The 27,216-nt window shown below is 38.3% G+C and overlaps 1 protein-coding gene across 1 annotated transcript; it reads right to left on the bottom strand.

The window, feature by feature from the left end:
* Nucleotides 1-1,171: 1,171 nt before the first annotated feature.
* DDX52 (DExD-box helicase 52) lies at nucleotides 1,172-24,522 on the bottom strand. The gene is made up of 15 exons (XM_014862259.3): nucleotides 24,360-24,522; nucleotides 23,068-23,260; nucleotides 18,074-18,204; nucleotides 16,824-17,009; nucleotides 15,166-15,309; nucleotides 14,386-14,497; nucleotides 13,473-13,545; nucleotides 12,763-12,966; nucleotides 10,733-10,823; nucleotides 8,563-8,685; nucleotides 8,306-8,456; nucleotides 8,044-8,119; nucleotides 6,687-6,758; nucleotides 5,566-5,658; nucleotides 1,172-3,289 (listed from the first exon to the last, which is right to left on the bottom strand). The coding sequence occupies exons 1-15, from the start codon at nucleotides 24,444-24,446 to the stop codon at nucleotides 3,232-3,234; spliced, it is 1,794 nt and encodes a 597-aa protein (XP_014717745.1). The 5' UTR covers nucleotides 24,447-24,522; the 3' UTR covers nucleotides 1,172-3,231.
* Nucleotides 24,523-27,216: the final 2,694 nt, after the last annotated feature.

Below are 27,216 nucleotides of genomic sequence, written 5' to 3'. Positions count from 1 at the left end.
TCGTTCCTCCGTTTGAAAAACCATCATCTTGATTAATGGAAAGAATAGATTAAGTCCTGCTTTTTAAATCGGATGGTGGGTAACACGAGTGTTCTTTTATTGTCACTCTTTACATATAAAGCATAGATGAATCCTGAATGACCCTTTGACAGCTTCACAGGGCCCATTAGTGATCAGCGCTCTCCACTTTTTCCCTGGCACTAGGCAGCTTCGTTTTGGTACCCATTCTAAAAGCTGAAGGTATTTACAATTTGTTTTAGTAAACCAATAAACCCAATCCACGTATGAGACCTCCAGGGTGGCCAATTCTTGTGTTTGGTTCTGACACCGTGCCACCCAGAAATCTGTTTTTCCTATGCTTGGAAACGGACAAAACGGTGGTGTTTGGAAGGTAGTTCCTAATTACTCTGAACTTTTCTGGGCATATATTTACTGTGACTTTTCCCCTAATCAAATTAACTGTCAGTAAAATAAGATAAAAGCTGAATGTAAACTTTTTCAACCCCTCAAGTAGAGTTTGCTTACAAGCAAGTAATGGATTAATTATAATTAGCTGTATCTTTCACTCTTGCCTCAGGGCTATTACAGGGAAACAATTTGTAATAATTATTTATTGAGCACAAATCACTGGTCAGGAACTTGACTGTATTTTCTCCAATCCTCAGTGTCCCTAAGAGTTAGTATTGGCGTTTTACAGATGAGAAAACCAAGGGTAAAAGAAGTTGTAATTTGCCTGAGTCATACAGCTGCAAAGCAGCAGGACCAAGATTCAAACCGAGGTGTTTAACTTTGAAGTCCTCGCTTGATTTCACTAGAGCCAGCCATTCAGTTACCATGTGTTCTTTTGTAATAATTGTCTAATTTCATTCCCCACCTCCTATTTTTTTCGTGAGGAAGATCCACCCTGAGTTAGCATCTGTTGCCAATCTTCCTCTTTTTATATGTGAGCTGCTGTGACAGCATGGCCACTGACCAACGAGTGATGTAGGTCCGTGCGCGGGGACCGACCCCAGGCCACTGAAGCAGGGTGTGTGGAACTTAACCACTAGGCCACTGGGGCTGGCCCAATTGTTGCCCTTCTTTGGGTGAAACCAAAATTTGTGTCGCAGATAGTTCCAACTCATACAAAGGAGCTAAATTCTCTATTAATCTATTGACAAACCAAGCTGATACAGGTTTATGTAGCCAGTTTTATTTAAGGATGTGTGGTTACACAGGAGAAAATACGAAGTAAGAGGAAATAAAGTCAAGTGAAGGAAGGATATCAAGGATCATAGAACATACAGTTTGTTTCTTCCTGGAATACTCTGTTCTCTTTTGCCTATTGATTCCTAGCAAGACTCAGCTCAGGATGTCAGCCTTCCATGACATCTCCAGTCTGGGTTAGATGCCCTCCTATGATGCTTCAGCATTGTGGCTTTATGTCTGACACAGCATTTGCCACACTATTTGGTCCTTTATTGTAAAGGCAGGGCTGTGTAGTCAAGCCTTGTATTCCTAACCAAATATACAATGCTTGTTTAAGGAATATTTGTTGTGAATCTATGACATGTCAGGCACAGTGTTAGGTACTTCTAATCTTGAAACATGGTTGGTATTATCCCCAATTTCATAAATGAAAAAACTGAAGCTCTGAGAAATTAAAGAACTTATTCAAAGTCATACAGCTGGCAAATGGGTGACACCAGTACACCTTCCTCCAGAATATATATTGAATTAAGCATGTTTGCAAGAACAAACAAAAAAATCATACGCTTGCATTTTTTGCACCTTGTAGCAATAGGTCTCCATTTACATAAAATCTGAAGATAAACAATTTTTGTCCCATGTAAAATATTCAAGTTGGAGTCTACTTGTCCTGACTCTAGAATAAAAGGCTGAGAATAAATAAGTTTAATTCAAATGCTGCTGAGAAGAGGTTATCTATATTATAGTATTGTAATATTGATAATAACTAACATTCATGTCAGGTGCCATTCTAAGTACCTTACATGCATGAAGTCGATTTTTTATTTCACTGTACAAAACTAGCAACTGAGAAAAATCTGCTAACAGTGAATAGTCTCCATCAGTGTATAATCATAATCCTTTACCTGTGGCAGAGACCTACTTACTAAATGGATGAAGGGCCACAAAGCCTCAGGAAAGATAAGCTCTAAGAGAACAGAGCTAGAGGGGTATCAAGTAATAGGAACATTCTTCCTTATCAGGATAAAACGTTTATCAGTTTTCAAGCAAAGTCATCTTGAATGGAAAGAGACAGGAAAGGGCATGGTTAAATGATGGAAAATGAAGAAAGGGAGAGAACCACCATAATCTTGTACTTCCAACATTGTGACAGGTAAGGTATGAACTATTTGAGCAATGAGGTATAAGGATATTTAACAGACCAAAGAACTTGAGGCCTAGGGATCTGAAATAACCGGCCACAGAAGAGGCATCTCTTTATTGTGGCTCATACCACACAAGGCCATCAGCAAATTAAGAAATAGTAAAATAAAGAGCATAGTAGTTTTCTTCTTTGAAGACAGCCTGTGTGGCTTCTTGTCCATCCAACATAAAAGGAGGGTGGGGTGGGAAGGGAAATTCAATCTCAAGCCTTTGAAATTCGGTTCCAGATGCCTCTCCACAGCATACACACACATTCCTTCACACTTGAAGGGAAAAATCCTTAAGAGTTCCCCACATTTGGGTGTTATCTTTAGCATAAGCTTTTGTTCTTCCATAAGAAGTATCTCTCTGGATTCAAACCACAGAAATGTCAATGAATGTTATTTCCATTGTATAATCTTTTTTTTTTTTTAAAGATTTTTTTATTTTTTTCCTTTTTCTCCCCAAAGTCCCCCAGTACATAGTTGTATATTCTTCGTTCCTTCTAGTTGTGGCATGTGGGACGCTGCCTCAGCGTGGTTTGATGAGCAGTGCCATGTCCGCGCCCAGGATTCGAACCAATGAAACACTGGGCCGCCTGCAGCGGAGCGCGCGAACTTAACCACTCGGCCACGGGGCCAGCCCCTCCATTGTATAATCTTTTAAAAGTCACCTACAAATTATAATTTGACATGACACACTGATAGTTTAGAATCATTTTTCCCCACTCCCATGTTCCTGAAGTGGGTTTCAAATGTTTGGTACACACATGATTATAAGACTCGAAGTATTCCATGAAAACAACCTTCATGCTGGGACCATTAAGTTACATTTCTGCATAGTCTTTTAAAAAGTCTGTTTTTAACTTTTGTCTTCAAGAGTTACCTTCTTCTTGCTGTTCTGACCAGTGACCTTTTTCCTGTGACAAGGAAAATAAGGAAAGTTAAGCCAGAAATTCTAGATATATGTGCTTTCCAAGACTCTACCAGTTTAATAAACATTTACTGAAAACTACTGTACTGTCAAATATAGGAGGCACCAGGAACACAGAGATGCATTAGACATAGTCTCTGCCCTTTAGAAAAACCACAGTCACCTAAGTGAGGCAGAAAAACCACAACAAACTATACTACAACATGGTATGAAAGACAGATTCTGATCCTGACCTCATAATAACTGTTCACATTGCTTAAGTGCTAGATATTGTTATAAGTTCTTTATATGTATCAACTTGGATCATCTTCCTAACTTATGAAGAAGATTCAATTATTATCCTCATTTTACAGATGAGAAAAATGAGGCAGAATGGCTAAGTAACTTGCTGATCATCACACACTGGTAGTAAATGTTAGACATAAACCCCAATAGTCTGATTTTAGAGTGTGATGAATAGTGAATGCCATTAACTAAGTAATAACACAGGAAAAGGGAAAAAGTTTTGAGAAAATAATCAGTTTGCATACTACAGGAGAATAATGCAAAGTTCTTAGATGCATATTAACTCAATCATAACCAATCCTGAGTGGCAGAGCTGGTATTGTTTACATAATTATTTTCATTCTATATAGGGGGAAAAAAGCTTAGAGAGGTGAAGTGACTTGTCCAAAGTCGCCCAGGCAAAGTAGGTATCAGAGCCAGTTCTGGCTTCAAATTGGGTTTTTCTCTCCAGTAAACCAGGGTGACTTTGTAGTACCTGAAGTGAGGTCCACTAGGCAACAGGATTCAGAGTTATAGCTCAGTTGAGAAGCTGAGGCTGAAATATGAACTTAAGAGTTATCTGCATAAAGGCATGAGCTGGAGCTACAAGTGTGGTGGGTCAGATCATTAAAGGAACATCTATAGTGGAGAGGGAGGCTAGAGTTAGATGAAGTCTTGTTTGTATGCTATGTTAAGTATGGCCTTTAAATGTGAAGAAAATAGAGAGACAACCAAAGCATCTTAAGCAGGGGCCTGAAGTGACAAGATTTATACCAAGTGTCCTCAAAGTCTTAGTGCAGCTTTAAGTTTTAATAATCTCAGAAGTATAAATGCTACAAACTTACAAAAATCAACATTTAGAGTAGTATTTAAAACACTGATGTTTCCTATTAAAATTGAACATAGCTACCATCATCTTATACTCTAGTTGATTTCTGACCTTTGTAAAAACTTTCACCAGCTGCCGCTCGGTGCCTGAAAGGACTGCATTTGTAATCCTAGCTTTAAGATCACCCCAAGAACGAGGTTCTGATGCATGTACAACAGTTCAGATACAGCCCCCACAAGAAAAAGTGTACTGAGACAGATCAGGTGACCAAGGTGGCCAAGACAGACCACCTTCTCTACTAAGCCACTAGTCTAAGTGTCATCCAGAAACTGTTGCCACAAAAAATTAGAATAAAAAACTTCTATTTTATGTAAAAATTTTTCTCTAATTTTTTTCATGTATACTAATTTCCTTTCCCTAACTTCAGGAAAGAGGTCCCATTTTATATTCATTCGTGTACTTTACTACTGTCAAGTACCTGGCAATGACAATAGGTACTCGGAAAATGCCTACATTTTATGTATATTATATATTAAGTGGTACTGGTAGAATTTGAAGAGTGTCATTTTCCTTAAATAGTGGAAAGAGTAGTACTGTTAAGAATATTTCAGCCTACCCCTATCAAAACATGTAGCTTCCTAGCAGTACTGGGCAAAAAAAGTAGTCCTGTGTGTATGCTAAAACATCTATGCTTTAAAATCCTCACATAACTCAGCTAAACTACTACCAATTCACCCAAATAATACTTTTTAGAGGTATTTAGAGGCTTCAGAATAAGCCTAAGATTATACTGAAATCCCGCCCAGAATATGGAGCTTCAAGGAAGACTCCACCAATGTGAGTCAGTAATTCTCACGCTTGGCCTCAGTAGTATGTCCTGATGCAGGTTGTGTAGAGATGTGGGCAGTGCAATTCTAGTTCGTGATGAACTGAAATCATATTTTCAAAGATGGAAAAAACCAGATCATTAATATACAGAGAAAAATTCCAAGATCAAATCATCCAAGACCCCAAATCACAGGCAACCTAGGATATGTTACTTTTACTACATTCTATAATGGACTGTAGACCTATTAAGTCTACTTCTAGAAATTCATCCTGAGGAAAAATAATGCTTACTATAACTATATGAAGGAGTCAAACAGCAGCTTTTCTCACCATATACTTACCGTTTATCCTTAGCTTTTTCTAAGAAATATTTTGGAGTTGTGCTAATACTTTCCCTTTCCAGTGGCTTCTTAATCATCTTTTTCTTTTGTTTGCTGAAAGTTACAAAGTAAGAGAGGGAAGAATTAAGTGCAACTTAATTTAAAAGCTAAAGCTGGGCCAGCCCTGCGGCTGAGTGGTTAAGTTTGCATGCTCTATTTCAGTGGCCTGGGGTTCACCGGTTTGGATCCTGGGCACTGACCGTCACACCACTCATCAAGCCATGCTGTGGCGGCATCCCACATAGAAGAATTAGAATGACCTACCACTAGGATATACAATATGTACTGGGGCTTTGGGGAGGGAAAAAAGGAAGACTGGCAACAGGTGTTAGCTCAGGGCCAATCTTAAAAAAAAAAAGAAAAGCTAAAACTAATTTTGATTCTTGACCACAAAATTCATTTTTTATCCACTTACAGGTTTACAATGACACTTTAATATACTAGATTACCTAAAACATTTAGAGAAGTAACCCAAAGGATGATAAACTCAATCAGTTTTTTAAAAAAGGCACTGATTGGGGGTGGCCCTATGGCTAAGTGGTTGGGTTCACAAACTCTAATTCGGCAGCCCAGGGTTTTGCCGGTTTGGATCCTGGGCGCAGACATGGCACCATCATTGGGCCATGTTGGGGCGGTGTCCCACATGCCACAGTTGGAAGGACCCACCAATAAAAATATATACAACTATGTACTGGGGTGGCTTTGGGGAGAAAAACGAAAAAAAAAAAGGCACTGATTACAATTAAAATACGTCCGGTGTCAACCTTATATCCTATGCCAACAAGCATTAGAGTTTGATTTTAGCCAATTAATTGCTTTTTACCAGTTTTATGAACCAAAACAAATTCTAAGCCTGTTTCACTCACATTGAATAATTTATTAAAAATCTGAATACTTAAAATTTCAAACTGGCAAGGAAAGAACATACAGTAATCACAAATATTTAAAAGGAAACTTTTTATCTTGAAATGTTCTAAAAGTAGAATTGTTAGAACTATAATGTGTAAGAGTGTGAAAGCAGGAATGTATACGTAAAGAGAGAGAGAGAAAGAGAGCAGCTCGAGGTAAATTCAAACTTATACCTTAGTAGTTTTTGGAAGCCTTTTATGTATTCTGGCACAGGACATCCGGCCTGCTGTATAACATTGGCAACGCTGAAAAAGATACCCATAAATGTAAATCTGTATCTTGTCAAACTGATATTTATGCACTTAAACCCTCTGCACAATACAAGAGGAACTAAAACTACACAAACAAGAAAGTAATCCAGTAAAGTGTTCTGATATTATCAATTATCCCCAGATATAATCCCATTGGATTGCTGAGAGAACTATCCCCAGGACTGAAATCTATGCATTGTTGAATAATTCTAGACAGCAGCTATTTCTACACAACACTTATCAAGCCCTAAAAAGCTACTAAATCCTATCTGGGATGAGACACTGACTGAAGCAGAGTCAGACTTAAATTTATTAAATGACAGTGCCTACTATATTTTGGCATTGTCTTAAGCTTTTCATGTACAGTAACTTACTCACTCCTCAGAACAAGCTTTTGTAGTAAATACTATCATTATCCCCACTTCCCCGAAGGAAAACTGAGAAGCATAGTTACATGGATATGGGGGTCATCAGAGTCACATGCTTGCAGTTGCTAAGGAGACGTTAGGTGAAGCTAGGCTGTTGGAATATACTCCCGCATACATGCACATGTGAAAGTCTGCTCAAAGCAAGACCAAGGCTGACAGAGCCAAGGCTCAGGAGGCACAAATCCAAATCTTTGCCAAAACTGCCAAACAGATCAAAGCACAAACCGCCATGGGCTATATCTCAATTTCATGTGTCAGTAATGTGAAGTGCTATCAGTCATTATCAGACTAAAATTACTGTAGACAGCCCAAATGCAGGAAATTCAAAATCTATGGGTTACTTTGAGACCCAAGATTGTAAAAGTATATCACATGTTACCCGGTCTTCAAAGGGCTACAACTGAGTAATACTGGAGAGTACTACTAAAATAAGTTTTTCCTGAGACTAAATATAAAACTCCATCTGCCCCTAAGAGTAATGGGAAGGATGCGCCATGATAAGAGAGAACTTTGACTGGGCTGAGGAGACGCAGGGGTTAACTTTAAACTATTCACTAATCCAAAAACCTTACTATTACATTGTGAGTAATATCGACTGATGGCTACTGGGAGAATCCTGTGAGTGTGAAACTTAATGAACATTCCATTATGAATATTTCCAAATTCTAATAATGGAAGGGCAAAAACAAGGCCCTTTGATCATTTTTTCTTTTCTCATGGCTGAAATTTGGTTGACTAATACCATAACAGAATTTGGGACACACTCTATAATTATCTGTTAATTGTATATACCTAGAAAAATAACCAGGCAATCTTGCCAACTTAATACTAAGTTATTTCTCCAAATTTACCTTCTTAATAATGGTTTATCATCTTCAGTGAAAAATGTAACAGCTTTTCCTTTATGTCCTGCTCTTCCAGTTCGACCTAAGAGAAATTAGACCATAAAGAACCACTTTTTTTCAGAAAAGAAACTTCAAGATTCACATATAAAAGTCAACGGATTTTTCACAGCACTGAAAAATGAGCATCTTTGAAAGGAATAGTAGAGGTCCTAAGATAGATGAGTGGGGTTCCGGAGGAGGGCTATGGTGGGGAGGAGTGACAACTCACCTATCCTGTGGATATATTCCACTGAGCTGGTTGGAAAGTCATAGTTGATCACTAAGTTCACACCTTTAAAATCAATCCCTCTGGCTAGCAAGGCTGTGCAAATAAGAACCCAGATTTTTCCCGCTCTGAAGCTGTGGACCGTGTTATCTCTCTGGTTAATAGAACATATATTAAATGTTTTAGTCCCACTCTAGGAATGGAAAATAAGTACTTCATAAATTCAACGCCATTATTTTCAAAAGCACACAGCTGACTACCTGTTGCTGCGTTCTGTCTGCATGAATAACATCCACATTAACACCTTCATATATAAGCTCACGAAAAAGTTCTTTAGCTCTTTCAATGGACTGAACAAAAACAAGAACAGGTGGATTGAAACCCTAAAAGAAAGAAGGCAAAAATCAGCATACTACCACAGTATTTCATATGATTTTAGCTCATAAGACAATCCAACTCAACTCAGTGTCCTCTTCATTGCCCAGCGTCTTGGGCCAGTAGTCTAAATCCGCCTCCATCTTCTTCACCATCCACCCTCTACTCAACTTGAACTGTACTTCCATCTTGCTGATTCCAATAATCACATCTAATTAATCGCCTTTCACCTTTCTGCAGTGATGGATGCCCATGCCCTAAAACAGTCATCTCTTGGCTCTGTGCCTCAGAACCTTCTTGATTCTGCTAAAACGTAACAACGATCTTTTTAATTCATTATTTATCCTAATTGTGGGTATTCCCCCAAAGCTGAGTTTTTGGTTCTCACTTCTCTCAATATGATTTTTATCTTAGTAAGTTAAATAAAATCTCAGTTATCAACTACCAGCTCTAAGCAGATGATTTTTACATTTTTATCATCAAACCCACCTCTCTCTCAAACCAGCCTTCTATATTTTCAACTATCTATATTAGGGCTTAACCTTTTCATCTTGGTTCACACACCCCTTTCAGAATCTAATGAAAGATATGAAGCTTTCTAATGGGTGACCACACATTCACACAAAATCTAACATACAATTTCAGAGGGTTCACAGAGCTCCTAAAGATCATACACGGCTAAAAGTTCCTGGTGTGTAATCCCCATGTGAGCATCTGTGAAAACCGTAAATTTCCTAGTGCCAAATGATACACTTAAGAATATTAATAAAATTAACACATATAGCATTTCTTATGTGCCAAGCACTACTGTAAATACTGTATTTGTATTAACTCATTCATACTGAAACAATTCTATGAGACAGATATTATTATTCCCATTTTACAGATGAGGAAACTGTGAAACAGGTTAATTTGCCTAAGCTAGAATTCCAACCCAGGTAGTGCAGCTCCCAAGATGAAGCTATTAACCACTTCTTTAGTCACCAGGTACATGCAAACACCTTTCCCTTTCATCCTCCAATTATTATTAACACTCCACCACTAAGGCTACCACCTTCATTTATTTCCTCCTCATCTCCAACCAGTCTAATTTAACAGCCTGCTAATTGGTTTCCTTATTTTCAGTTTCTTTCCATTACAATCCATTTTATATACCACCATTTAACTAGTTTTCCTTAAAAATTATGTGGCCACATTCTTCAAAAATATCGAGCGCTTTCTTTCAACCTAACCCCAACTTTCCTGTCCAACTTGATCTTCTTTAATTCTCACTATAAACTCTGCCTTAGACAGGTAACTTCTTCATGAGTCTGCAAACACACTGCATTCACCTCCATCTCTTAGACTTTACTCCAGCTGCTCCTCCAGCCATCCGTACTCTCCCCCTCTACCTTTCTATCCCACAGATCCTTCAAGGCCCTGATTAGTGGCATTTTCTCTATAAGGCTTTCCCCAACTACTTCAACTTATCCTGATGGCCCCATTATGACGATACGAATGCTTAAGAAAAACACTCTGTAGCCTTTCACGGCAGGTTATCACAAACTATCTCACACAAGTATATTTATATTATTCCCTAAAAAAGACTAAATTCTATGGACAGGGCTTTGGATTTATATTTCTTTGATTACCTCCTGCCCTGACCCCTCATAGTTAGCTTTTTAACTATGGCTTCTATTTAATACTTATTGAAGGGATATAAAAACAGAAAGCTCCACTCAGTGTCTTGCTCATTCTACACTGTCCTAGTTCCATAAGAAACCAGTGGGGGCTGGGAGGTGGTGGTGGTAAAGGGGGCAGAATATATGTGGACATGGAAAAAGGAGGCTTTCAGGGCATCAGGTAGGTCTTTTCCTAGGTTCCCTGAGCTGGGAACAGGAAATGTCCCCTATTCTAAGAGATGAGTCTCCTCCCTTAGGACAACAGTTGGCCCAATGTGCTTAAAAATTTACCCCTGGCTTACTAAATATGATACAGGAATAGTGCTTAGCCTTCCACCAGTAAGATGAAGCTTGGTGAACTTTATCAAAATTCAAGAACGTAGTCCAAATATACCTTTTTTACAAGTTCTCTCATGGCCAGAAGTTTTCCAGTCTCAGACCCAACAAAGAGAAGCTCTTGTTCTACAGTCTCTACTGCAGAATTCCTGAAAAGAAAACATCTCTTACAGTTTGCAAGAGCCAATTTTTGCATTTTCTCCCTGAATTCTAAATAAATAAAAAATACACATATACAGGGCCAGCTCCATGGCCAAGTGGTTAAGTTTATGCACTTCACTTTGGCAGCTCAGGGTTTCACCAGTTTGGATCCAGGGCGTGGACCTAGCACTGCTCATCAAGCCATGCTGAGGCGGCGTCCCACAGCAGAACTAGAAGGACCCACAACTAGAATATACAACTACGTATGGGGGGGATTTGGGGAGAAGAAGAAGAAGAAGAAGAAAAGAAAAAGATTGGCAACAGATGTTAGCTGAGGGCCAATCTTTAAAAGAATATATATACACACACACACACACAACTTCAACAGAAGCAACTTTTCCATTGTCAATATAAGTACTTATTTATAGTTGAACTTGAAGACAAAGTGCTATTTTTAAATGGTTTATTCTAATTATAAAAGTTATCTGAAGAAAATTTGAAAAACAGAAAAATGTAAATAAAACAAACTGCCCATAATTCTACCATTTTAGAATAAATTTTGACATTTTGTTGTATTCTAGTCACAAATTTTCATGTACATAATTATTTACTTATAAAAAATTTGTAAAAGTAAAATTCCTGGATAAAATGAGGAGAACATTTTTAAGGTTGCTATTATATACGGCTGAATTTTTGTCTTAATGATTAGCAAGGGTTTATTACAGACAGACAGGTTGGGGTGAGGGATCTTAAGGCTTTACTAACACTCTATAAGATGCTGCCATACATTATACTATGTCATAAATATTTTTTCCATTCTTTTGTCTGCCTTTATAATTATACTTATGGTGAATTTGTTCTATTTTCTTTTTATACACAGAGTTTTCAGTTTAAAGTAGACAGGGTATTCTTTACTATTCCATTTGGCTTTTTTTTTTTTTTTTTTTTTAAAGATTTTATTTTTTTCCTTTTTCTCCCCAAAGCCCCCCGGTACATAGTTGTATATTCTTCGTTGTGGGTCCTTCTAGTTGTGGCATGTGGGACGCTGCCTCAGCATGGCTTGATGAGCAGTGCCATGTCCGCGCCCAGGATTCGAACCAACGAAACACTGGGCCGCCTGCAGCGGAGTGCGCGAACTTAACCACTCGGCCACGGGGCCAGCCCCTCCATTTGGCTTTTTTACTTAACAAGGTATTACAAGTACTTTTTAATATAGTTATAGTCTCCACACTTATCATTTAATGGGTTGCATAATATTCTATCAAGTGGTAATATAATTTCCTAAAAGTTTTTCCTATTATTGAGCATTCATTTAGCATAAAATGCTACCCAAAGTATTTTTTAAGAGGAATAACAAATCAAGCGGCTCAGTAACATCAGCTTCCTCCTCTGTGTTCCTATTTGTCTTTTGGTGTTTTTTTGAGGAAGATTAGCCCTGAGCTAACTGCGGCCAATCCTCCTCTTTTTGCTGAGGAAGACTGACCCTAAGCTAACATCAGTGCCCATCTTCCTCTATTTTATATGTGGGACGCCTACCACAGCATGGCATGCTAAGCAGTGCCATGTCCACACCCAGGATCGAACTGGCGAACCCAGGGCCACAGAAGCGGAACATGCACACTTAACCACTGCGCCACCAGGCCGGCCCCATCTGTGTTCCTATCTGTTAAGCCATCAAAGAAACTAAATCCTCTGGGTAGCACAGAGCTCATGTCATACTTTGTGGATGAGAAAAATCAACCAAAAGCATAATGATAGGAATACTAATATGAGAATCTCCCTTTGTATTATTCTAAAATAGAAAATCTTCAATCTTGACTTTAAAGAATACATTTCTTTCAGTAAAACTCTTATTAATCTCAGGCCAACAACCTATCTCTTTGAATCTAAAAAAACTGACTTGTATTAAAAAAAAAAATCAGTGAAATAATGTGGAAGAACAATTACCTTGCTCCAATGGATACAGTAATGACATTGTCCAGGTTGAGTTTGCACCACTGCTCAACATCATAAGCAAAAGTTGCACTGAACATCGCTGTTCTGACCTTGTGGGATGTGCAGGCCAGGAAAATGGAAGCCAGCTGGTCTCTGAACCCAGTTTTGCCATCTTCAAATAGTTTGTCTGATTCATCTACTATCAGCCATTCAACACTAAGAAATAACAAAACTACTTGTGGGTACTGAACTGGAAGATCCAAGACACTTCACTAAACTGTGGGAACATACGAAGAAGTCAAACCATGACGATACTTCTCAGATCCACATATCACACCAGAAAAAGGTACAAGAAAAATAAGCAGGAAAAAAGGTAAAAACAAGATAAACATAAACTAACCTTCTATTCCACTAGCCTCAAAGATATGAGGTTCTATTAGCAACAGCAGAGCTTCACATAAACCTTAGAAACTCCACCACCATTGCCGAAAGATGCGAAAAAGTCTAGGGGTATTCTGTGCTAAGTGCTTATCAGAATCTGTAACTTTCTTCCAGACCAGTTATTTTTCTATGAGTTTAATGAAAGCCATTATTCTCAGGATCAACACTGACTGAAAGGTGACAGATAGCAAGCTCCAACAGGCGATAATACAAGCAACGCAGACAAAATATAATCACCTAAATGAACACACACATAAAAGACATTAAAATATTATCTGTACCTTGTTAAGTCTATTCCTGGAGGATCTTGCTTTAATAAATAGATTAGTCGATTTGGAGTAGTCACAAGAATATCTAGAGGAAAAACAAGTGGTACAAATTATAAAAACAAGATTCATCCCTCTTAAATCAGGCAACTAAGCCTCCTGAATTTCAGTTAATAACCTGAAGTGGGGAGAGGAAGGAGAGGTTATACTTGCTATACTCACTACACCAACAGTATAAAGGTTCTCTCATATTAGGAAGCTAATATACATACTCTTTAATCCATCACAGCACAAACTGCTATATCCTTACTCTCCTTTTATTATATTTGATCTGCCTTCTCAGCTTCTAAGAGACAAGAACACTATAATCCAACAGTTTGATTTTTAAATATTCTTTTGTTTTTCATGAAAATCCTTTCTTTTTATTCAGAAGCTCAAGATAAAAGACAGGTAAAAGCAGCCTCTCTGGCTGATATAAAGGGAGGGATGTAAACCATTCTTATCTGCAGAGTATTTCCATGGCAGATTAAAAATCAACAGTATCAAGCAGGGTTTCTCAGTCTCAGCACTACTGACATTTTGGTCCAGATGACTCTTTGTTGTAGGGTGCCCTGTAGGAGCTTTAACAGCATCCCTGGCCTCTACCCACTATATATGAGTAGCACCCTCCCAAGTTGTGACAACTTAAAGTGTGCCCAGGTATTGCCAAATGTCCTTGGGGTTGGGGTTGGGGGCAGAGCTGCCTCTGGTTGAGAACTACTGGTATATATGTACATAACTACCAGGTGGGAGTGGGGAGCAGATCTCTTTCAGCTTCTTTAAAAATCAAACCAATTATGTGCATGACTACACTTTAAGAACTCTTAGGTGGCAATTAGGATATCTCTAATTTCCAAACCCCTTACATGCTCTTACATGAAGCCCTTACCAAACTTCTTAGATGATTTAGGTCCAAATTTTTTGGCTGCCACTGCTGCTTTGTGGATCATGTGTATCCTGAATCCCGTTCCCTCAGAGATTTTTACTAACTCTCGGTGAATCTAAAATGGAAAATGATAAAACATTAGCTGCTGAGATACTTGGATAAGATGTATAGTCTCATTTACATTATTAACAAAATAAATCTACTACCAATCTATGCATATCTGAAATTAAACCCACAATAATCTGTAGATTAACCTGGAATCTCAGCATTTTGGAACTTCAGTGCCCAATAAGATTCAGTAGTTTCTTCAGGTCTGGCAAACTAGTTCCAAGAAATAAAACCAAAACTCTACCAGTCTGTTACATATTGTTTTTAGAATACAATACTGTCACAGAACTATTTCATATTTGGCATGTCTTTTCTATTAAGCACACTGGGAGGGTAGAGCAGATCACTGTATAGTTTTTTACTTTTCCAAAAATTGAGATGAGGTTTCATTTTTCTAGGTGAGAAAAATACATTTTAGAAATGGACTATATATTACAGTAGCCTTTCAACTTTAAGGATCTTACAGCATTTACCAAAGAAATTTAGAAAATTATAGAAAGACTTCAAAGACTTGCCCATATATAGTAAGATATGGGGTAGTGTGCTCTGTACAGAATACCTGACCATGACAAAAGACATGGCCCTTACTCTTTTTGAGATCTTTTTATTATGTTCAAATACAAAATGATTGACACAAACACCAAACACATCTTCATTCGAAGTTATAAGTCATACCTGGCTGGCAAGTTCTCGTGTTGGTGATATAATCAGGGCTCTGAAGCCTTTATTTGTGGGTTGTTTCAGCTGCATTAAAATGGGAATGCTAAAAGCCAAAGTCTTTCCAGATCCAGTAGGAGCAGAAGCTAGAAGTTCTCGACCCTAAAAACAGAGTATATTAAGAACAAGGAAAAGTACATAAACTTTTCAGCACCTGGCCAAATAATGCTACCAGCCAAAGAAGTAACAAAATTATACATAATGAATCCAATCATTCATGTTCTCATCGCTTTTCTTACTTCTCTCGTATTTGCTTTTCTAATATCATACACCCCTGCCATCACCACCCCAATGGAGTTTCTGAGCGTTGCAACACAAGTCCATTTGAACTGGGTAAGGAATATTGATAGCTAAAACCCAAAGATAATTCACAACCTCAATTATTTCCATTATTTCAATTTTTCTTTCTCACTAAACTCTTTTCTCAAAGCAAAATTACAAAACCAACTTTTTGGCCTGGTATCTGTACTGCTCAATCCCTAAGGAAGGTTTTAATAAATAACAGAATGGCTGAAAATAAGAAATAAAAAGTGGTGATAACCTGAGTGACAGAGTAATTGATAGGTGATGATATTCAAAAAGTCACTGATATTTTTAAAATTTTAAGCTAAAGTCATGACAGAAACTATCTTAAATGAAAATTAAAAGCAAATTTACTATAAAGTGAGACAACAACATCATTCAAATGTATTCTCATTTCAGTTCCCAAAGAAAATGAAAAGGACTAGTATGGATGAAAAGGTAACTCATATTCTTTGGCTAACAGAACTGAAGGCCATCTTGGTTATGTAGGGGGGGAAAGTCAGCTCTCACCACTACCAAAAGAAACCTCAGAAAAACTTAATTTCCAAAAGTCTAAGTTAACTCATACCTCTATCAACATGTGAAGAAAAAAATTGTGGAATGCAGAGTGAAAGGAACCAGAAATAAATAATGAATGATTCCACTTACATGACATTCTAGAAGAGGCAAAACTAGTACACGGCAATAGAAATCAGAACAGTGGTAATGTTCTGGTACAAGAGAATTTTCTAGGGCGACAGAAATGTCACCCATCTTCATTGAGGTGAAAGTTACATAGGATATGCATTGTTGAAATTCACTGAACTGTGCATTTAAAATCTATGCATTTTATTATACATAAAGCATACTTTAATAATAAAAAGTATTGGGGGAAAAAACAAGTCAAGTTACATACAAGAATTCTGTATTTCTGAAATAGTTCCTGGGAGTTAAAAACTAAATCACAGATGAATAAACAGAACGTAGTCCCTATCCTGAGAGGATTTACACTCTAGTAAAATGGAAAAGATAAACATAATTAGTGCAAACACACACTTTACACCACTGTAAGACAAATGTCCTAAGAAAAAGAACACACTAAATACCACAGAGAATTGGGTGGTAGGGGAAAGCACTGGTAAAAAGAAAGATTACATCTTGCTGTAGTGATCAAGACAAGTTTTATGGAGGCATAGGCATTTGAGATGGACCTTAAAAACAAGGGAAGGATTTCAACAGAGGGAGATAAGGTAGAAAGGAAGATTTTAAAGAAAGAGAATGAGCAAACACACACAGGAAGGAATGCTAGAGGCATTCTAGACCTTCATACTCACATGCAGCATAACTGGAATGGCTTGCATTTGGATTGGTGTAGGCATCTGGAAGCCTGCATCTAGAATGTTCTGAAGCAGTTGAGAATTGATTTTATATTCCTGTTCAAGTTGCTGAAATGTAGCAATTGGGTCAGGAAGATCAGTTCCTTGGACATGAATTTTGTGTTTATTCCGGAAGAAGTTTATCTGAAAAGTGAAATAAAGGGGTCACCATGGATATGGTCAAATACACTGTTAATGTTATAAAGCAACACTAACAGTTTCTAGGATAAGCTTCGGTAGCACATGAAACTTTCTGGTTGAAGTCCAATCCCTAAAAGATAGAGCTATTAGCAACATTTCATGCCCTTTCATAGGCAGAAGACCTTCATAACAATGAAACCTATCTATCCACACTTTATATTAATGTGTAAATGCCATGAATGACGTGTTATTCATATTAATGTGCTACTGGCATAACTTATAATCTTAAATAAACTTCTGGAAGGCAGGCACTGAATCCATCTAATTTTTTTATACGGCACTTAGCACACAAGTGCCAATGCTTTTTGATGATTTACCTTAAACGCTACTTATTCAAACTGAGTGCCAAAAGCAGAGTCAAGTGTTGATTTGGTTTGTTTTCTCATTCTCTGATCTAGAGAGAGCTAAATTCTGGATTCTGGGTTACTGAAGGGAGCTGAACAATACTCTCCATATGCAATCCAGATGTGCAGCAGACACGACAATGGTATATCTGTTGTTTCTTCTGTATTCTACTCCCCCTAGTCCCAAGCTATAAAATAGGTTTCTTAAGAATTCTAACTCTCAAATCCCTGTCAGAGGAAAGCCTTCTAAACCAGTGAGCCTGACACAGAGGAGAAAGGGGGCCAATTTTATGTTTATCAAAAGGGGATAAGAAATTTTAAAAATTTAATTCTAAACACGTTGTCAATCTTGAAACTTGAATAGATCAAGAATTATGTAGCATATACTACACACTATAAGAACAGTGTATATACATATATATATAAATTCTTGACCTGTTCAAGTTTCAAGATTTCAAAATACTTTTAAGAATTTTAAACATTAAAAATTTCAGTCATAGCACAAATACCTACTTTAAGTTTTCACTAAAGTAAAATCTAAACTAATGCAATTAATCTTCTATCTTAACAAAATCATATTTACTTTTACTAAAAGAATAACCCAGAGACCGTGAAAAAGTCACTAGGTCAGAAAAACAGTTGGGGCTAAGATATTTTTCTAACCTTTTCTTTTCTGAGCTGCTCCAACTTTCCTGAAGTTAGTTTATTTTCTCTTTTAACTTTTTTATCTTCAATCTTTGCTTCCACAGATGATATCCACTGTATAGTAGAACCTTCTTCTTGAGATGTAATTTCTAAAATATATTTTTAAAAAATTAAGATTTTAAGTACAACATTCTTGTGTGTAGCAAACAGGCCATACCCTCACAATAAACAAAAGAAAGGTACTAGCTGATGCAACTAGATAAAAGAAACTAATAGGGGCCGGCTCGGTGGCGCAGCAGTTAAGTTTGAACATTCTGCTTCTTGGCGGCCCGGGGTTCACCGGTTTGGATCCTGGGTGTGGACATGGCACTGCTTGGCAAAAACCATGCTGTGGTAGGCGTCCCACGTATAAAGTAGAGGAAGATGGGCATGGATATTAGCTGAGGGTCCGTCTTCCTCAGCAAAAAGAGGAGGATTGGCAGTAGTTAGCTCAGGGCTAATCTTCCTCAAAAAAAAAAAAAAAAAAGAAACTAATAGGAGGTATAAAAATTGGAAAAGGAGCGGCAAGTTCTGTGTTGGTAAAATCAGAGCTCTGAAGCTCATTCTCTTCCTTTTGTTAGTTGTCTCAGCTGTAATATGTAAATGACTGTATACTTAAAAACAACATGGGATTAACTGAAAAACTAATTAAACAAGAGTTTTCAACAAGGCAGCCACCTTTTCTATACCCAAACAATCAGCTAGAAAACAAATATGATGAAAAAGATTTCACTTGTAACAGCAATGAACACAACACAATATTTAAGGACTACTCAATATTATAAAGAGAGCAGTTCTCAGTAAATCTGTAAACAACATCAGTTCAATGAAAAGTAGTGATAGGATTGTTTTGGTAACCGGACGAGCTAACTTTAAAGCTTATATGGGAAAATAAATATGTAAGAATAACCTAAAAAAGTCTAAGAAGAGGGGCTGGCCCAGTGGTGTAGTGGTTAAGTTCACATGTTCCGCTTTGGCAGCCCAGAGTTTGGATCCCGGGTGCAGACCTTTGCACCGCTTGTCCAGCTTGCTGTGGCAGGTGTCCCACATATAAAATAGAGAAAGATGGGCACAGATGTTAGCTCACGGCCAGTCTTCCTTAGCAAAATGAGGAGGATTGGCAGTGGATGTTAGCTGAGGGCTAATCTTTCTCAAGAAAAAGAAAAAAGTAAAAAAAGTCTAAGAAGAGTAATGAGCAAAGACTACTTCCGGAATTTCTTTTAAATTTTTTTTCAACTTCACTGAGCAAAACTGACATACAATAAATTGCATATATTTAAAGTATACAATTTGAGGAGTTTTGACATATGTATACCCCTGTTAACCCATCACCACAATCAAGGTTATTTCCACCATCTCCCAAAATTTCTTTGTGGCCCCTTGTAATGCACTGCTTGTTCCATCCTTGGGCAACCACCTATCTCCTTTCTGTCACTGTAGATTAATTTGCTTTTTCTGGAATTTTATGTAAACAGAATCATGTAGCATGTGCTAAATTTAGTCTAGCTTCTTTAACTTAGAAGTTATTTGAAATTCATCCATGTTGGAGCATATACCAATAGTTCTTAACTTTTATTTCTAGGTAATATTCCATTGTACAAATTTACAATGTTTATCCTTGACCTACTGAAGGACATTTGGGTCATTTCCAGTTTTTGGCTATAACACAGCCTCTATGAACACTTGTGTACAAGTCTTTGTGAGGACACAGGTTTTCCTTTCTCTTGGGTAAATTCTACAAGTGGAATAGGTGGGTCACATGCTAGGTGCATGTTTAATTTCTTTCTTTTTTTTTTTTTGAGGAAGATTAGCCCTGAGCTAACTACTGCCAGTCCTCTTTTTGCTGAGGAAGCCTGGCCCTGAGCTAACATCCATGCCCATCTTCCTCTACTTTATATGTGGGACGCCTACCACAGCATGGCGTGCCAAGCAGTGCCATGTCCACACCTGGGATCCGAACCGGCGAACCCCAGGCTGCCAAGAAGCGGAAAGTGCGAACTTTACTGCTGCGCCACCGGGCCTGCCCCAATTTCTTTCTTTTTTTTTTTTTTTTAAAGATTTTTTATTTTTTTTCCTTTTTCTCCCCAAGCCCCCCAGTACATAGTTGTGTATTCTTCGTTGTGGGTCCTTCTAGTTGTAGCATGTGGGATGCTGCCTCAGCGTGGTTTGATGAGTAGTGCCATGTCCGTGCCCAGGATTCGAACCAACGAAACACTGGGCCGCCTGCAGCGGAGCGCACAGACTTAACCACTCGGCCACGGGGCCAGCCCCTCCCCAATTTCTTTTTTAAAAGGTCTTTGTCAATTTCCATCAAAAAAAAACCTAGTAGAATTTTAATTAGGATTTCATTGATTCTTCAGATCCTTTTAGGGAGAAAATATTCAGTTGCCCAATCAACAAACATGATATGCCACAGCACTCTACCAGATTTTATAACATATTATAAGGCCATAGTAATTAAAACAAGCTGGTGTTGGTGTATGAACACAGAAATATAAGTCAATGAAACAGAACAGAGCCCAGAGATAGACTCAAATATATATGGAAAATAAGTTTACAATAAAAGTTGCATTTAAATCCAATAGGGGAAAGATGAATTATCAATATATTAGGACAATAAGTTGGCCATCTGGAACGAAATTAAATTAGTCCCCTATTCAGTCCTTATATCAAATAAAATCCCAGAGGATAGAAGATTTCAAAATAACAAAATGAAACTAAAAATTAAAAAAATAAGAGAATTTTTTAAAAATAAGCTTAATGCTTGGAAGGCAAAACCAAAACCCAAACCAAAAAAACATAAAGGAAAAGATAAATTTAACACATAAAATGGCAAAAAGAAAGGAAGAAGATAAATGACAGATGACAAACTAGAATACGTTTGTAAACGTAATATGCTAGACTTAGAGTTAATTTCCTTAACATATATGAGGCCTAATAAATTAAGGAGATTACACTCTAATAGAAAAAGGACAAAATACATGAGACACATTTATAGAAAAAGAAAACTCTCATACATTGCTGGTGGGATACACAAAGTAGAATGAGTTTTTTTAAAAAAATAAGATTATGCCCACTTTTATGCAACAGTGGGTATTAATAGACCCAAATAATTACTAATCCAAAAGATCCTGAATTTTCCAATTAAACTATATATGTCTGTACACATTTGTTGCTAACTGGTTATAGCACATATCTGTGTGCTTCTGATTGCCCAACATTTAAATCCTTTTCCTAAATTTGTGGCAGGTCTTTTTTTTTTTTTTCTGCTTTTTCCCCCCAAATCCCCCCAGTACATAGTTGTATATTTTTTAGTGTGGGTCCTTCTAGCTGTGGCACGTGGGATGCCACCTCAGCATTGCCCAATGAGCGGTGCCATGTCTGCGCCCAGGATCCGAACCAGCGAAACCCTGGGCCGCCGAAGCAGAGTGCGGGAACTTAACCACCTGGCCAGGGGGGCTGGACCCTTTTTTTTTTTTTTTTCCACTAATCTTGGTAGAAGGCTTTATCAAACCTCCTTGCAGCCAAGGAAGTAAAATAACTTTTATTGTAATAATGTAACAGCAAAAGTGTGGAAACAAAGTAAATGTCCATGGGAACTTGTCAAATTATGGAACATCACTACAATGTATAATGGGATACTATGCTATGATTGAATGAACAAAGCAGTGGACTTCCAACTGATACAATGTTTCTGATGGACAATTCCAAAATATCTAAATTTAAAATAAGTCTATTTGTTAACTCTGAAATTCCACTTCTAAGAACTTATCAGACAGATATACTCACACATACCCACAAAGATAAGTAGAATGACATAGGAATTTGTTAAGTCAGTGATGGAACATACAATGGGATACTATGCTGTGTTAAAATGAACAAGGCAGTGCACTTCCTACTGGTTCCAAACAATCTCCAAGCTACATTGTTTTTTTAAAAAGGGTAGGAAGAGTAGGGAAGGTTCAAAAAGGGAAAGCATATCAAGTATGCTATCATTCATGTTTTGTTGTTGTTGTTTTTGCTGAGGAAGATTCACCCTGAGCTAACATCTGTTGCCAATCTTCCTAGACAAAGATAAGCCCTGAGCTAACATCTGTGCCAATCTTCCTCTATTTTGTATGTGGGTTGCCACCACAGCATGGCTGATGAGCAATGTAGGTCTGCGCCAAGGATCTGAACCCACGAATGTGGGCCGCCAAAGTGGAGGGCGCTGGACTTAACCACTATGGCATGGGGCCAGCTGCCTCATTCATGTTTTTTAAGGGAGGTATAAATACATATGAATAGACTATCTCTACAAAAATACATAAATCGATTAATAGCAGTTGCCTCTGGAGAAACAGGGAACTAGAGAGAAAAGAGTGGGAAGAAAATTTACTTTTCACCATTGTATAACTTTTAAAAACCTTATGTGACCATTTACTTTATTAAAAAAGGTAAATGGCTAGGAAACTTAATAGACATAAGAAAAAGATAAATACCTTTATAGTATAGAAAAAAATCCTGTGAAAAACAGGCAGAGTAAGAATAGACAATTCACAAAAGTTGAAACGTAAATATCCAGTAAAGCATATGAAAAGATGCTCAACCTCACCATTTATCAAGAAAATATAAATAAAAAATAGTTTCATTCATTAGATTGGCAAAAAATTTAAGACCAACAGTATCCAGCATTGACATGGGTGCGGGAAGTCATTTTGCAGTATTTGTTCAAAGAAAGAAGTGTGCATACCCTTTCAGCCAGTGATTCCACTTTGGGCATGCTTATTACAGAAATAACAGCACCTGTACAAAAGGATATATGTACAAGTATCCTTATTGTAGCAATATTTGTAATGGCAAATACCTGGAAACAACCCAAATGCCATCAACTGATGAATGACTATATATTGTTTGATTTGTAACCATAAACTTGTATTATTTTTGTAATTGAAAAAAAATTAAATGAGAAAAGACAGAAACCAGGCACTAACCTGAAGTCACCTTCTTCCTCTTTTTCTTGTTCTGCTCCCTCTTCCCTTCACTTAGGCTCTCTTTTTTCTCTTCATCCTGGAGCTCCTGATGAGTTCTTGACGCTCCACACTCACCTGGGACAGACTTATTTCCAAAAATGTCCAGTCCCTGCAGGACCTCCGAAGAACCAAAGTCATATTTCCTTTTTCCTACCTAAAAACCCAAAAAATTTTAAGTGAAATCTACTGGCAGACTGGCATAGCTTTCACTCAAGCAGTACTGGCAGTAAGAACATGGGTCCAGTGACTCCTCGTCTTTTTCACATTTTCAGGAAATATCTGTTGAGCTGACAAGTGTGTTTGGGCAAATGGAATCCAGGATGACACCTTTTCTGACCTTAACAGTAATAATAATCATAGCAGCAACTAACACATATACACTTATCAGAGTAACATACGATGTCAGGCAGATTTCTAAGTATACATATAAAACTACTGCAACCTTCAATAACCCTACTAAGCAAAGAGTATTACAACAGATGACAATATCAAGGCATTACGAGGTCAAGTAACTTGATCAAGGTCTCAAAACTAGTAACTGGCAGACCCAGGATGTGGACCTGAATAATCTGGCTCCAGAGTTCAAATTCTAAACAACTACACTATACTGCCAGTCAGAGAAAGATGAAACACGCGTGTCGCGCGCGCGGGCGCACAAACACACACACACGTCCCTAGTTCCGATACTAAGGTTGACATTCAAGATTTTCCATAACTGGACCCCTACCAACTTCTCTCGATTTATTACGCGCTCACTACTTCTCTACGTAAGATCCCCCATTTCTAAACCGCTCTTCTCATTGGTTACTTCACACGCCGTGGGGATGCGGGAATAAAAGAAACCATGCTCACTAAAGCTATATCTATGCCAAGCGAAACCTGGACAGACTACAGTGAAAGGATCTGTTCTCTCCATTTGGGGTTGATCCTGTTTTCGATATTCCTTTACACCAGGTTCGGAGAAAAAGTTACTTTTGAAAGAAGGATTCCAACTGTGTTTTCAATAAACTACGAAGAGGGAGGAGAAAGCGTTTCTGTGCCAGGCCCAACTAAGTCTACAAAAGGATGGTAAAAGAGTCCACTCAGAAGGCGGGACTTCACGGGGAGGGTGCAGCTCAGCCGAACGCAGGAGGGAAAATGCCCCACAGCCAGGCCACTGGGTCCCCGAGTGTGGGCTCTCCCTGCACCCACTTCATTCTCATACTCTGGCTTCTTCTTAGTTACTAAAGCTTCTGTGTCCCAGCGCACGGTACCTGGAATCGGGCTGCGTCGGCCGAGAAGCGTCTCACATCGAATTTAGCCCCGGCGCCAAGCCGGCGAAAGAGATCGTGAGCATCCATGCTTACCCAGAAAGCTCCACGGTCCCACAGCGCCTGCGCAGAGGCCTTCTTCTCCCAGGAGGTCCGGGGCTAGGCCGGGGGCGGAAGTGGGCCTGGGGGGCGGGGCCTGGCGCCTGTGAGAGATGGAGGCCGTTTTATCGTCATGTAGTCCGTCATTATTTATTTGTTGTTTGAAAAAGTATTTATCAAGATCCTCTTATGCCGGGTCTTGTTCTAGACTTTTAGGGATTCTTTGTTGAACAACACCCCAAGATTCCTTGCCTTAGGAAAATTACATTTTAGTGAGGACAGAGATACTGTTAACTAAATAAGATAATTTTCGAAAGTGAAAAGTGCTATGAAACAAAACAGTGTAATTGATAGAGAAAGGGAGGGGGAGCTCCTTTTAGGTTGATTAGTCAGGTTCATTCTGATGAAGTGATATTTGGGCTAAGAGAAAACAGCCTTTCCCAGATCTGGAGAAGAGCATTCCAGACAGAGGAAACGATGCCGAAAGAAGGTTTGGAAAAGATTTGGAACATTGAGGAAATAGAAAGAAGGCCAGGGTGACTGGAGCCAAGTTGCAGTGAGGAAGTGTGATACAGATAAGGTTGGAGGGACAAATACAAGCCAGACCTCAGAATCTTAGAACAAGGTCGTGGTAAGGAATTTGGATTTTAATCTAAGCATGCTGGGAAGCTGTTCAAAATTTTTTACTGAGAGAGCAACATGATTTAGCTTACCAAGTTTTATATTTATTCATTGCATTGGCACTGTACAAAATTATTTGCTTGTGCATTGCCTCTCTCCCTTCTAGAATGAAGGTCCATGAGCATAGAGATCTAATTTGCGTCACTGCTGTATCCTCAATTCCTGTGTGCTCTGAATATATATTTGACGAATGAATGAGTGAATGTTTTGTAAAAGATTACTCTTGCTATTTGGAAAATTGAAAGGGTAAGAGTGGAAACATGGAGGCCAAAGTAGAAATGATCATAGTGGCTTGGACTAGGGTGGTATCTGCTGATGAAGATAGAGATGGATAGATTTGGGATATATTTTGGATGTAGAGCTAAATGCACCTGATAGATTTAATGTGGAGGTAAGGGAAAGAGAGGAATCAAAGATCTCTTCTTGGTTTTTGGCTCAAAACCCTGGGTAGATGACATGCCATTTACTGAGCAAGGAAAGATTAAGGGAAGCACAGCTTTTTGGTGAGGATGAGGCATGGGGGGTGGAATCAGTTGTTATGTTTTGAACATGCTGAGATACCTAGTTGATTTAACCACTCTAGGACTAATTTCCTCATTTGTAAAATGAGGATCATGATACTTACCTCAGGATTACTCTGAGGATTAAACTAGGCTCACAGGCAATGGTGTATAGTAAAGAGCATGGTGTATAGTAAAGAGACACCCAAAAGTTTTGGGTGTCAGAAAGGCTTATATGTGAATCCAGTTGTATCATTCAATAATTTAATGATCTTGCATGGGTTATTTCACTAGTCTGTATCTCAACTTCCTCATTAGTTAAATAGGGATTATAGGATTGTAATATCTACCTTGAAGGCTAGGAGTAATGTGATTGTTCACCACACAGGGTTCAAAATGGTTGAAATGGGTCAGGATACTATCTCTCTCTCCCTGTATATCTATCTATCTATTAGGATTTTATATATAAAATATATATAATTCCACGGATAACTATAACCTAGAATCTGCATATTAAGATTTTATATATATAATTAATATATATATTATAGTTATTGTATAAAGCATTTGGAAGAAAATCTCAAACATGGTAGGTGCTTATTAAGTTCTTTTCCATCTTTCAGTCCATTCTCCTAGAGCAGTAGTTCTTGGCTCTAACTGCACATTAGAATGCCCTAAGGAACTTAAAAAACAAAACAAAAGAAAACCAAGTCCCACCCCTGGAAATTCTGGTTTAATTGTTTTGGAGTAGCTCCCTAGCCTGTAATTTTTGAAAGCTTCTCAAGTGATTCTAACTGAAGTCAGGGTTAAGAATTACTGGTAGGGGGCTGGCCCTGTGGCCGAGTGGTTAAGTTCACACGCTCCACTGCAGGTGGCCCAGTGTTTCGTTGGTTTGAATCCTGGGCGCGGACATGGCACTGCTCATCAAACCACGCTGAGGCAGCGTCCCACATGCCACAACTAGAAGGACCCACAACGAAGGATATACAAATATGTACCAGGGGGCTTTGGGGAGAAAAAGGAAAAAAAAAAAAAAAGAATTACTGGTAGAATTATCTTTCTAAAGTCCAAATGGGGCCGTGTTGCTCCTCTGCTTAAAAACTTGTCGTGATTCCCCATTGTCTGCTGACTGTGGTCCGAGCTCCTGTGACTTGTATGCCAGGGCCTGAGCAGTGAGTCTCAACACTCTCCAGAAATATGACACACTGCCATGAGTAACTTCAGCTTGGGTGCAACTCCCACCAGCTCTTTTACTTACCAGCTGTGTGACCTTAAGCAAGTTACTTATCTTCTCTCTCAGCTATAGTTTTTCTGTCTCCTTTCAGCTTTGCTTCTTTTAACTCTGAACCTTTATCCGTGTTTTCCTTTCTTTTGGGGATGTCCTCTCTCTCTTTCCTCCCTGGCAAACTCCTGATGTTCTTCAAACCTCAGTTTATATGTCCTCGCCTCTGTGAAGCTTACCATGAATGCCCTTCCTTGACATGATCATCTTCTTTCTTTGAATTCTCATGCCACTTCATAAATACCTCTATATGAACTCTTTTCCTGTTGCACTGTAATTATGTTTCTACATCTACCAT

Source organism: Equus asinus, chromosome 13 (assembly GCF_041296235.1).
Source record: "Equus asinus isolate D_3611 breed Donkey chromosome 13, EquAss-T2T_v2, whole genome shotgun sequence".
In the NCBI taxonomy this organism is placed as follows: Eukaryota; Metazoa; Chordata; class Mammalia; order Perissodactyla; family Equidae; genus Equus; species Equus asinus.
Note: the sequence above shows the minus strand (reverse complement) of the source record. Positions and strands in the feature narration are given on the sequence as shown.

What these genes read in the sequence shown, in the direction of transcription:
- DDX52 (XM_014862259.3), bottom strand. Translation starts at nt 24,446, where the DNA reads ATGGATGCTCACGATCTCTTTCGCCGGCTTGGCGCCGGGGCTAAATTC. An exon ending in CAGACAGAACGCAGCAACAG is followed by an intron (nt 8,457 to 8,562) that starts GTAGTCAGCTGT and finishes TCTATTAACCAG; the next exon opens with AGAGATAACACGGTCCACAG. An exon ending in GGCTTCCAAAAACTACTAAG is followed by an intron (nt 5,659 to 6,686) that starts GTATAAGTTTGA and finishes TGTAACTTTCAG; the next exon opens with CAAACAAAAGAAAAAGATGA.